Source organism: Phragmites australis, chromosome 4, assembly GCF_958298935.1.
Source record: "Phragmites australis chromosome 4, lpPhrAust1.1, whole genome shotgun sequence".
In the NCBI taxonomy this organism is placed as follows: Eukaryota; Viridiplantae; Streptophyta; class Magnoliopsida; order Poales; family Poaceae; genus Phragmites; species Phragmites australis.
The window spans coordinates 40,644,346-40,656,887 of NC_084924.1; the positions used below are offsets into that span (position 1 = coordinate 40,644,346).

A 12,542-nucleotide genomic window follows, 5' to 3' on the forward strand; every position below is an offset into this window, starting at 1 on the left:
GTCTACCTAACTATACTCCTTTTCAAACTATTGAAAAAATCTTAATTTTGTATACTTTGTGCTAAATTTTCTATTCTACTGTATTCTAAATTTTTATACTCCAAATTCCAAACTAATCTAATTTTTTCCTTATCATTCTAAATACAATGTTGCGAAAATCCACAACGTTTCTATTGTACAATTCCTACATCGACAGAAAATGAGTTTACCTATTCATACCAAATTGTTGATTCTACTATTGACAAATTCATAACAATGCAACGTCAAACTATTCTAAATCTATAAATATCGAAAACATTAAAGAACCTATTATCGAAATATCTGAACTTTTCCGATTATTCTAAATTTCCTAACTAAATATACTATATTGTGTACTTATTGCTAATTTCGAAACCATACCTACTTATCCTAAATTTTATATCCTTATTTCCCTAAAATTTCTACTCTACTATAACTAATTTCCTAACTACACTATATTTTCTACTATACTCCAATTGATTTTCTAACCATACTATATTTTCTAATTTGCTCTAACTATTTTCCTAAATACTCTACATTTCTAATGTTTTTCTAACTAATTTCCTAAATTTTCTACTCTATTCTAACTAATTTCCTAACTATAATATATTTTCTAATGTTTTCTAACTAACTTTCTACTTATTTTCTAACATTTCCTAATTTTCACTAACTATTACTATTTTTTCTAAAGAAAAGAAAAAAAACCTTCCGTCGATCGGCCGCCTTGGCTCAATGCGCCATGCCGCTGCTTGCTGCACAGCTGTCGTCGATCGCCTCTACCTTCGCTCGCCGCTCGCGCTCGTTGTCCTGTGTGCACATGGGGAAGACAAATCGACGACAGCCAGGGAATAAATAGAGGCATGCCGGCACGCGAAATGCCGAACGTGGCACTTGTCGATACTCCACGTGCCGACAGGCTGTGATTTGAGATCTTTCGGCACTCTATTTTATGATTTTAGATTTTATATTTATAATTTTTAAATAAAATGATATTATTAAAAAATCGCGTATATACTGTGATTACTCAACTAATCACCATACCGTGTAGGCTTTTGACGGGCGCGCGCAAGGACAGAATCATTTCATGCAGTGTTCGCCTCGATCTATCAGTAAAACTCTAGACCATACAATCCAGAGTGCTCTATAATCTTTTTGTTAATGATAAACGATCACTGACGTACATCAATTTAATGTTGTCAAAAAAAGGTGATGTCAACGTGTCATCCGTACCTACAGCCTGCCACAAATGACAGTGTTAACAGTGAATAAATTAGTTAAGCAATCCCGTGCGCAAGCCATTGCGATTCCCAATTACTTGGCGATTAAGGCAACACGAAATCCCACGGATAAACGAAACGAACAGATCGATCCCCTCCCCTACGATTCCCCTTCCCGATCCCGTCACGTCTCCTGAAACACACGCTCTCCTCTCCCATCCCCCGTCGTCGTCCCCTCGTCTCCCCCCACGTGCCATTTCCCCACCCCAAATCCCGGCGCCGCCGTCCACCGCAAGTCATCTCCTCCCGCTCGCGCCTCCCGCAACCCGGCCACCATAGCGCTCGCGCCCGGCGATCGCCGGCGCTCCTCAGGTCGGTGGACTCTCTCTCTCTCTCTCTCTCTCTCTCTCTCTCTCTCTCTCTCTCTCTCTCCACGCGTAGAATTGTGGCGATTGTGTCGATAGATTGGCCGGACTGATTTGACTTGGTTACGGTGATTGTCGCTAGTCGGCGGATAACTTTGGTAGTGGAATCGGTCATGTGTTGTGTGGTGGTTTGGACGCTGGTGAGGTGGGTAGGGATTTCGCTGAAAGTTAGCTCCTGAACCTGAGGTGCAGGACACCGAGTTGCTTTTCGTGGAGATGACGCGGGAGATGCGAAGGGCGGAAGGGGGATAGTTGTTGTGCAATTTCGTTTGGGCCATCTGGTGCCACCGCAGTAGGGAGCTAAGGATTGTTTAGCTTCGGCTGCTACTATTGCTGCTTGGAGTTTAAGAGGGTAAACTGGTAGATATTGAGTACTTGATGTGGGGAAAATTCATCTGTTCCGAAATGATAGCTACTTGTATGTTCACTTTGGCTGTAATGCCTTTCAAATGTAGATGCTTAAGCTTGTTCAGAACTTAGTTTTGGCTTCACTTATGTTCCCAATTGTAATGCTTTTCCATCACACAGCATTTGTTCAGTTTATTATTATACTCGTGAATTTTGAAGGAACACTGGTTTCATTGTACCTCTACTTAACTGGAAAATGGTGGTATGCAAATTGTGAATCATTTATTTTTACGTATAGGTTCGTGCGTCTGGCATGGCAGGGGAGTTATACACTGACCCTGGCTTCTGTTTTCATGAATGATGTCCTTCTTTTCGAAGGACACACATGTGCAAACAAGATTTAAGTTGCCATGGAGAAGCCAATCACCATTATCGGCACAACTGCTTGTTGATATTCCACCGGAAATAGAGTTGTCAGACTACCAAAGATTGCCAAGTTCGGGAAGTGAGAGCCCGTCTGGACTTCTCCATGGTGAAGGTTTCAAGGAAGAACCGATAGCTGACTTGGATATTTTCTTCGAAAGGCTTTATGCATATTTCTGCGCAAAAGGGCTCAGGTGTATCATTACCAAATGGATAATAGATATCCTTAATGTACTATTTATGGTCTGGTGTATTGGGTTCTTCTTCTTATTTGTTGATTGGAATGCCCTTGGTCATTTGAAATGTGGTGTGGAGGCACTTGAGTCTGGGGAGAAACCATGTGATCTTATGAAGGTCATTAAGCATAATCCACTGGTTCCCTTCACATTACCTAAAATGATAACTGTTGGATCAATGGTTATATTGACAACCTATGGACTAACCAACTTCCTCAAGTTCTTTGTACAGTTAAGAAGTACACTAAGTGTCCGTCAGTTTTACTATGACAGGTAATTTTTCAGCTTATGTGTTTTCTCCTTAGGTGTTTTTCCTTTTAGCTCAGAGCAATTAATGACTATCCATATTCCGTTTTCCTTGGTGTAGCCTTAAGGTCACAGATCTCGAGATCCAAACAATAGCATGGCCCAGAATAATCGAGAAGGTTGTCCTGCTGCAGAAATCTAAAAAACTTTGTGTTGTTAGGGATCTCTCGGAGCATGATATTGTCATGAGAATAATGAGGAAAGAAAATTATTTGATTGGTATGGTCAATAAAGGCATTCTTTCATTTCCAATTCGTTCTTGGGTGCCTGGAGCTGGTCCAAGTGTCAGATCTCTTGTGCATGACAAGAGAAACTGTCTTATACTTCCAAAGGCCTTTGAGTGGACCTTAAATTGGTGCATCTTCCAAAGTATGTTTGACAGGTAAGGAAATCTATAGTTCCTGTCTGTAACTACTTGCTAGTAATGGATCTGTTTTCCATAGTTGGCTAAAAATATTTTTATATCCGAATGATCAAGCTATTTGTCCATTTCTACTTGATACTCTTTTCTTTTGATAGAAACTGGCCCAGGGGGAAAATAGTCCCTTAAGCAGCACGTATAAGCTGTTAAGCAGCCGCTTCAGCTGGCTGAAATAAGTCAGCTATACTGTCAATGCCAATTTTATTATTCTTTCTTTGTTTTCGGTAATATTGGAGCACATTGTACAAAACAGAGTTATCGACGTAACAATACACATTAGTAGTACAGTGCTTACTGATTGCTAAACATCTGACACCTGTAGTACTAATTTCTTGGTGACCAGATATAATGCTTTATATTAATTTTTCGTTAACTTAAATAGCTTATCCGTATAGAACAAATTGCTTATGATAGTTCCCACTTCTTCACATCCATCTGAATCTCATTTAACAGATCATGTGAGGGTTTACATGTCAGCACCTAGAGACTCACCCAACTTCCAATGTGTACACCATCCACTGAAGCTTTCTAGCAAGAATTCATATATTGCTTTGGGATGATTCCAATCTTTTGGTTTACTATTGAGAACTCATATTCTCCTTTTTTTCAGTAAATTTTGTGTACGGAAAGAGTTTTTGGCAAGCCCAGCTGTGTTGAAAAAACGACTTGTATTTGTGGGCATTGCAATGCTTATTCTGTCACCCTGCCTTGTGATCTTTCCATTGGTGTACGTCATTCTAAGACATGCCGAGGAAATTTATAATCACCCCAGTACAGCATCATCTAGACGATGGTCAAACTTATCAAAGTGGATTTTTAGGGAGTATAATGAGGTAGCTTCTCCTGCAGAACTCATTATTCTTTTTCTGTCATTAAAAGTGCAATGAATCTTTGACCTCTCCAGCTTCCTTTACTTTGATGCTATGCAATTAGCCTTATTCCTGATTTGAAATTCAAATGATTACAACAATTGCAGGTTGATCATTTCTTCAGACATAGACTGAACAACAGTGCTGTGCATTCTTTGAATTACTTGAAGCAATTTCCAACCCCACTGGTTTCTATCATGGCAAAATTTGTATCTTTTGTTTCTGGTGGCTTGGCTGGTGTTCTAATAATCATTGGATTTGTGGGTGAATCCATGCTCGAGGGACATGTACGTACTCTATTCTAGTATTCTGAATAGTTTCGTTTTGGCGTTACATGCTATTCACATGGTAAAATCTATTTTTTTAAAAGATTTTCGGAAGAAATCTATTCTGGTATACTATTGTTTTTGGAACAATAGCAGCTATAAGTCGAAAAGTAGTGGCTGATGAACTTCAAGTAATTGACCCAGAAGGGGCCATGTGTCTCGTTGTCCAGCAAACACATTACATGCCAAAGCGGTGGCGTGGTAATGAGAGCAGTGAACTTGTTCGAAGAGAATTTGAAACACTATTTCAGGTAATCAGTTCAGCTCTACTTTCATTTTGTTTAACATAACACAGTTGGTTCAGGGAATTGTTCATATGCCATATTTTACCAACTGGCCTATCCAATTTTTCTGCGTGCTGTACCATCTGGCTTTAGAATGTGACTGTTCTAATCCATCCATTTTATTGGTATCCATCACCTTTTTTTTTTCCATTCCCCAAACCGCTGCATTATTAGAAAGAAAAGGCAATGCTTAACTCCTTTTCTCTGTCATGAACATGTAAATTAATAGGAGGATCTGAAGTAGAGCAATGATACCATACCATGTTGCCGATAAGCTGGTGTTTGCTATTTATTTTCATCTCGTTCAACTAGAGTGCTATATCTTGGAGAAAAAAAAAGTTAGTTCGGATCTATGCTAGTAACTGAGATCGCTGTGTAGATTCACAGGACTCGGGAACAATGCTCTGCTTCCTGCCTAGATTTTTGTAACTTGCGTTAAGATCTAGGTTGATTTTACTTATATCGCTCATGTTTAAGATCCAGGATATAAGTGTATTGGCTATGTGGTTTGCTTGTTCAAATGTGGCTCTGAGAATTGACTTGACAAATTGTGCGTGCAGTATACTATAATAATGCTACTAGAAGAGATGGCCTCCATTTTCATCACTCCTTACTTGCTCATTTTTGAGGTACCAAAGGTAATGTTCTAAACTAGCTCAACAGCAATTTTCTTGTAGGTCAAGTTCTATGACAGTTATGAATTCTTATTTATCCACAGCGTGTTGATGACATTCTGCGCTTCATCTCAGACTTCACAATTTATGTAGACGGGGTGGGAGATATATGCAGGTTCTCTGCTGACGTTCCTTCAGATACTTCCTTACTGTTTATTTTTTCTTGGGCCTTTGCAACACTGACATTGTTACTTCTCTTTCTTTCTTTTTTTCAATAGTTTAAGCTTGTTTGACTTCAGAAGACATGGAAATAGAAACTATGGGTCATCATTTGATGCACTTAAAAGCCTCAGGAGCTCCCAAGGGAAAATGGAGAAGTCATTCTTAAGGTACATATAGTTTCATGTTTCAAGTACTCAATATGTTTCTTACTAGCTATGTAGTGTGACAGAGTGATTTTATCCTAATATATGATCAAGAGCATTACCATTTTGCCGTTGTGGATCCTTAAAGCACCATATCTTCTTGTTGGCGCTCTATAGATGTAGTAGAAAAATTAGGCACTGACGAATATAAGCACAAATCAAAAGATATTCCAAGCAAGCACAATTTTATTTGCCCACTGTTTGTATTGTACTCTTCCAGTCATATGCCATGCATTTGGCTGCTGCCATACAGGCCGAAGTAGAGGAATCAAATAGGGTTCCTATAGTGAGCTGGTTAAACTTTCGGATTTTGGAGATATTGACATTGCAGCACAGAAGCAACAGCACATGAAGTCTAATTATCCTTACATGATTGTTTTCAGTTTTCAGAGTGTGTATCCATCATGGCAGCCAAATGCTGAAGGCAAGCAGTTCTTATCTAACCTCCAAAAGTTCAAGGAAAGGCAAATACGTCAACAAGCTCTTGCACAATATCAAGCAATGGAAGCATCAGGCTTTGTGGCAAGCACTAGAGGTCATAGGAATGATACCTTCCAACAATTGCTCACAAGCGATATCCATAACCACACTGAGGCCATTCCACGAGCTGTATATAACTTGGGTCCCTTGGGATTGCTTGACACGGATCAAAGAACTTATCCATATATTCTGGACTGGTATTACATGTGTCATCCACCACATTCAGATAGAGCTGAGGCTCCCGAATTCGAACAAGCATTCACTGAAATTGGTGTGAACACAAGTCCACCAGCAAGGGAAACATCTGAAATCGAAGAAGTGGGAAACTGGGACTATGAGTTGTATGAAAGAATTCAAAGTCATTTGGGGGCATCAACATCAAGTGCTTTGTTCCAGAATGCTCCAGTAAAGCACCACAATACAGAAGAAAACTCTAATAGCCATTGGTGGGCTCATGCCCCTGCATATTCTGCTGGTCCGCAAGGCAGTTTCCTCGAGCCTCCAGAATTTGGAAATCAATACATGACTGGTCCTCGTTCCAGTCATCACAGTGGCGGTCTGTCAGAGGCAAGTGCGGAGGAGCTAGAGCAGAGCAATAGCAGAAGCAGCAGCGGCTGGAGAAGCCCCCAAGCCTTGTCGAAGACAAGGTATATGGACGACTCTGACATTGAGGAAGGGCTGAGCCTTCATTTTGCTGATGCCCATCAGAAAGATGCAGATGATCAACACGCGGTCGCTGATCATCAGGAGCCCGCACCAGCTGGCCTTCAAGTAAGAATAATACCTAGAAGCAGTGACCCTGTGTAGGCTGGAAAACTCGCAGGATTAGTAGTGTGCATGGTTGTAATTTGTAGTGTGAACCACATCAGAAACCGAGGACACGTCTCGCTCAAAAACTGGCAAAACAGCCACAAATTCTTTTGTACAGATCAGTAACCTCTGTGTATATAGTCCCGTCCAGCTCTGTTTAGGGTGGGGATGAAAGGAACATTCTTTTGCAAGTTGGAACCCGTGCTTGGAAGCTGGAACAGAAAGTACAGGAAGCTCGGAAGTGTTATTCCAGCAACTAGACTCTTAACCATGCGTTGATTTACACGATTTGTTCGTGACTTCGTGTAGCTCTTGCAAGTTGCAACATTGAACAAAGTCGTAATTATCCGTTATTTCGTGCCCTAGTTTCTGTGTGATAGATCTACACTTATAAAGACTATGGTGACGTAGCATAAAAAGGTTAAAGTTTGCATCAGATATTCTGGCGTGTAAAAAGGTCTACGCCGAAATATTTTTTACAGAGAGAATTTCAATGAAGGGTTTGAAGTTTATGCACGACGGATACTCTGGCGTGTACATTGGAGTATATGTCAGAGTATTTTTTATAGAGAAGAATTTTAAAATCTGGATTTCGCTGTTCTGCACGTCGGATTCTCCGGAGTGTTTAATATGCTTAACGACTAATTGACAGCTGGCGTTGTGAGTGTTTGAAAATGATACACGCCGGATGTTTCGGCTTGTGTAAGTCAGTGCACGTCGAATATTCTGACGTTCACAAAAAAATAGGGTAGTAGTGCAACAGTTAGATTTAGACCTACTTACTTGATCTCATTTTGATCTCTTACAATCTAGAGGAGTCTTTACACTATGTATCATCAAGAAGCAAGATAGGGCACCTAAGTGATTTGCAAAATTGCTAATTGGAAGATTAAGTACATCATTAGTACGTTGAGAGTAGCAAGTGTATATCTAACTGTAATTTAGGTTTAATCTGGTCAAGTGAAGTTATTGGCTTGTTACTCTTAGTGGTTGGTAATACCTAACTGGTCTTGAGTGATAGGTGACTGGAGTGGTCTCGATGAGCTCTTAGAGTTATTGTAGGAGTCCCAAAAGTGCGATGTACTTGATTTGATGCCCGTCAATTTAGTTACAGAGAAGTAGTAACTATGGGGGAGCACTTGAGTCTCGGTAACTTAAGGAGTAGCGATATCTTTGGTGGATACTCTAACGAACACTAAGAGGGAGTACCAACTCCTCGATACATCAAGAAAAAATTGACGTCCTCTTGTTCATATTTCTATTTTTCCATATTTCCATATTTACTTTGAGTATTTACATTATTACAAGTTTTAATTCCGTAATTTGCTTAGTATATTTACTTGCTTGTTTTGTTGCCTTACTCTAGTTTGTTTCCGTAGTTGCATCAAATTTTATCTAGGATAAGGTTGCTACTTATTTTAATTTTTGGTAGAAATATTTTTAATTAATGTCCAATTCACCTTCTTCTTAAACCATTCCATCTTTTTACCAGGATGGTCTTTACTCATGATTTCTTTATGGAAGCTTTCATCATCACCGCTTGGAGAATACGGAAAAAAAGGAATGGTCAAATCTTCAAGCATATCAACACTTCGTTTGCTAGTTGGAAAAAGGAATTCACAAATGAAGCTCACCTGCAACTTAATTGAATGCACGCTCCTCTACTTGATTCCTTTAGAGCTTAGCTGTCATGCGTTGTATAATTCATTTCTAGTAGCTGCTTTTGTTTATTTGTTTGTTGGCTTTCTTTTCTTTCCTCTCTTGGGCTTTTTTTAGGCTGTGTACAGTGGGATCTTTCTTCCCTTTTATTTTTTCCCTTTTATTTATATATTCATAGTACAGTAGGAGATTTCCTACTTTTTCCTTTTAAAAAATAGTGAGAATGGATTCGGTGTGCTTGTTGTGCCGGGCGGGCTCGGACCGCCATCGTAATTAATCAACTCCAAGTCGACAACTGGGCGAAAGGACCCGTTGGAATGGATCTTTGCAACTCCTGACCAGGGTGACAGGCAGTATGATAACTAAAATGTTCACCCTAGCCTGTTTGCATGAGCAGAATTTAGCGACTAGTATATATTTTGAATTGAGCAAATCCCTCAGTCAAAAGAGTTTATGTTTGAGTCTGAGGCACAATCTCGCTCTTTACGCATCGAACTCCACCGAATTTATCCAGCCTTTGCCCTGGAGACATTGTCACAGTTTGGACCACGAACAGTTAGAAACGTGAGATTTGTGGCAATCCTCAGATCAGGCCCATTCGATTGTGTCACTGGTCCAGCCTGTCTGCTCCTATGGCTGCAGGTGAAACCTACTTTTCCTACCTATCAGAACGACCTCGTTTTCTAAGGAGGACAAGCTCTTTGATGGCTTCGAGCTCGACAAGAAAACGAAAGCCGGCAGCTGCTTGCCTAGCTCTCAGGGATAGTATCTTCACCGTGCCAGTGCCTATTGGTGCCTTAAAACAGTAAACTTCACGACAGAGGCGCGGAGCAATTGCTTCGCTCGTGCTGCCGCCGAACGGCCGAAGGCACCCAGATTCTAGCATCGGATCCTACCGGATCTGCAGCTGGCCGGATCATCCTCTGTATTTAAGATTTTTTTAAATTGAGAAATACTCTGGTGTATTTATCTCTGGTAACGTCGGGTCATGTGGTGTACTGAAATTTTTTTAAGCTCATCTAATTCAAACAATCTTGATCTCTAATTTTTTCATATCTTAACCATAAGCTTTTTTGAGATACCAGTATTAGAAGTTCACAAGTGTGTATCTAACCTTATCTAGACTCAACTAGATCAAGATACAACTCTAAACCATCTTTTATAATACGATCAAAAGACAAAAAAAAAGAGACCTAAACTATGCTAAGTGTCATTTATCTTCTCATGACACTTATAACTAGAAGATCTTTAATTTTGATATATATATCCTTTGATCGTCCATTATATCACCTTAGGGACTAAGAAACTCACTCATCATTGTAAACTAAATTTTTTATACCTTTCAAAACACACATGTTAGTCATAATAATACGATTGTTATTAATCATTGAAACATTTATCACTTACCTGGAGGTTTAGATGCTACAATCTTTCTTTTTTTGATTGATGACAACATGAATGAAAAAATTAAGATATAAACTGAAGTACACCCTATCGAACTAGGCAATAGACAACATAGAACAATAAAGCAAGAGAAAGTCTAGCACTAGAATAATCTATCATACTAGATAAATTAGAATTAAACACATGTAAAATAAAACACAATATGATGACAAGCGAAACACATCAATAGAGAGAGCCAAATAGCCTGTTATTGAATCAAAATCCACGAAGATCTAACAAGCCAAGACTAGCTACCCAAAAACCTAAACTCCCCTGAAACTAACAAGCTCTCGAGACACTCAAAAGTAGATATCTCTCTCCACACCACCCCCTAATACTAGATCTCTCCCATTTGGCATCTAAGCACCAAAAAGAGAACATATCTAAACATCCGGAGCCGGAGGAGACGGAGAAGTCGGCTCTACCGAAGAAGGTCACACCACGAACTGACATACGTCAGACTCAGAGTCGGATGCAGAAGAGTCGAGCTCAACGGTAACGGCGTCGACGAGAGGTGAAAGAGATCTTGCGAAAGGCTGATTAGAGGCTAAAAGACCAGGAAACTCTAATGACACTGCGTCGGGTCGGGGGTCAGAGCTAGAGGTACCGACATCCTAAGCGGTCATCTCCTGAACGATCTAGCTCTACACAATCCGAGGGGGAGAATCTACCTCGTCAAGCACGGGCTGAGCAACTGGAGGAGGTAGCTCGACTGACTGCTGCTAAGCTAGGATTGTTGGCTGTCCTTGAAAGTGAGAGGTCTAGTAGTCAAAGGTTATGACTAATTACTGGCCTCTGCGAAGTCCCAGTAGGCTGTGAGAAGACTCCAGTGGAGAAGAATGCTAATAGTAGAAAGCCTGACATCAGAGAATCCAAAAGACTGCTAACACTACCTGGGAGAGGACTCATAGCTGGAGCAGGTGCTTGAGGTGCAGCAAGCAACTGCAGACCTATAGGTTGAAACAGGAAAGAGAACATCCGAGCGTTGTTCTCTCTGTCCGACTGAAGTGCCCTAACATAGCCTGTTGTTGCTACTAGATCGACTGCATAAGCACCATCTGTTGCTACTGCTGGCACAAATAGTCGGCCTGAAGCTTTCCCTACATCTCTGCCTGAGCTGCCAGCTATTGATGCTAAATGGCATGCTGCTGCTGCATCTGCTAAAGAATGGGAGCGAGCTCGGAAGACTAAGCAACAGGAGGTACAAGAGGTATCGTCTCAGGTGCTGAAGAAGGAGGAGTTGAAGTCTGCGGTGTAGCCTAAGAGGAACCTCCTGCCTCAGTGTCATGAGACCTAGCAATTAGCGGGAAGTACTCCACGTCATCTGAGTCGCTGTCACTGTCCAGGTCAAAGAATGCGTGAGGTAACTCTGCCTCGGCCTCAACTAGGGTCTGGTCCTCAACTATAACTCTCTCTATCCTTAGCTGGCACCTGCTGTTGTGCATGAAACATCGCACATTGATCACGACGTCTATTTGTAGGAGTAGTAGGAATATACTCCCTGAAGTAACTCAGTGTCTGCTCATAAGTCTGAAGGAACTCTGGGAATCTGACAGAGTGAGCAAGCATATGAGATATGAGGTGTGCGTATGGCTGCTGTCTGACCATCGTCATACCATCGGCTATCACGTACTCAATTTCACACAGAATCATATCCACAATATCAAGACACTGGTGAGTGATAATGGAGAGGAATAGCCACTGCTGCAAATTGGTGATCGATTCTGCATATCCAATATGTGGTAGCAAACTACATCTTATGGCCATGAGAATCGCCTTCGCCTCAGGTGTAAGCATATTTGGTAGGTGATGTGAACATAGGACGAAGGGTTGCCTGAAGAGTGGCCTAATCTCATTGTCTGTGGGTAAGACTCCTCCAACGAGACCACGATGAGGGGGGTTAGCATTCGGATGAACGACCTCGTGCAAACACCTCTCACTCACCTAAACCCCCAACGCCTATAGCAAGTTGCCCCTATACAACTCAAACATGAACTGAATGAAGCTGACTACGGCTTAATCTACACTGTAGCATAGAAGACTATCACACACTCCTCAATATATCGGTCTACATATATAAGCAGAGCTAAGAGTCCTAGGAAGACATCAAAGACAGGTCTCAAATCAACTCCTGCAACCAACTGTATGTAATGCCAGTTGAGTGTCTTATGCTTGCTCAAACTGGCATTACACCTCAAGTAAGATGCATGAAAACTCTTATATAGAATGGTGCAAAAC

At 40.9% G+C, this 12,542-nt stretch overlaps 1 protein-coding gene across 1 annotated transcript; it reads left to right on the forward strand.

Annotated features, from left to right (window-relative positions):
- Nucleotides 1–1,314: 1,314 nt before the first annotated feature.
- Nucleotides 1,315–7,393, forward strand: LOC133916520 (autophagy-related protein 9-like). Its single transcript, XM_062360212.1, has 10 exons — nt 1,315–1,607; nt 2,307–2,940; nt 3,035–3,355; nt 4,005–4,227; nt 4,371–4,550; nt 4,634–4,840; nt 5,434–5,511; nt 5,592–5,662; nt 5,766–5,876; nt 6,296–7,393. Exons 2-10 carry the CDS (start codon nt 2,366–2,368, stop codon nt 7,197–7,199), a joined length of 2,670 nt encoding a protein of 889 aa, XP_062216196.1. The 5' UTR covers nt 1,315–1,607; nt 2,307–2,365; the 3' UTR covers nt 7,200–7,393.
- The last annotated feature ends 5,149 nt before the right edge of the window (nt 7,394–12,542 follow it).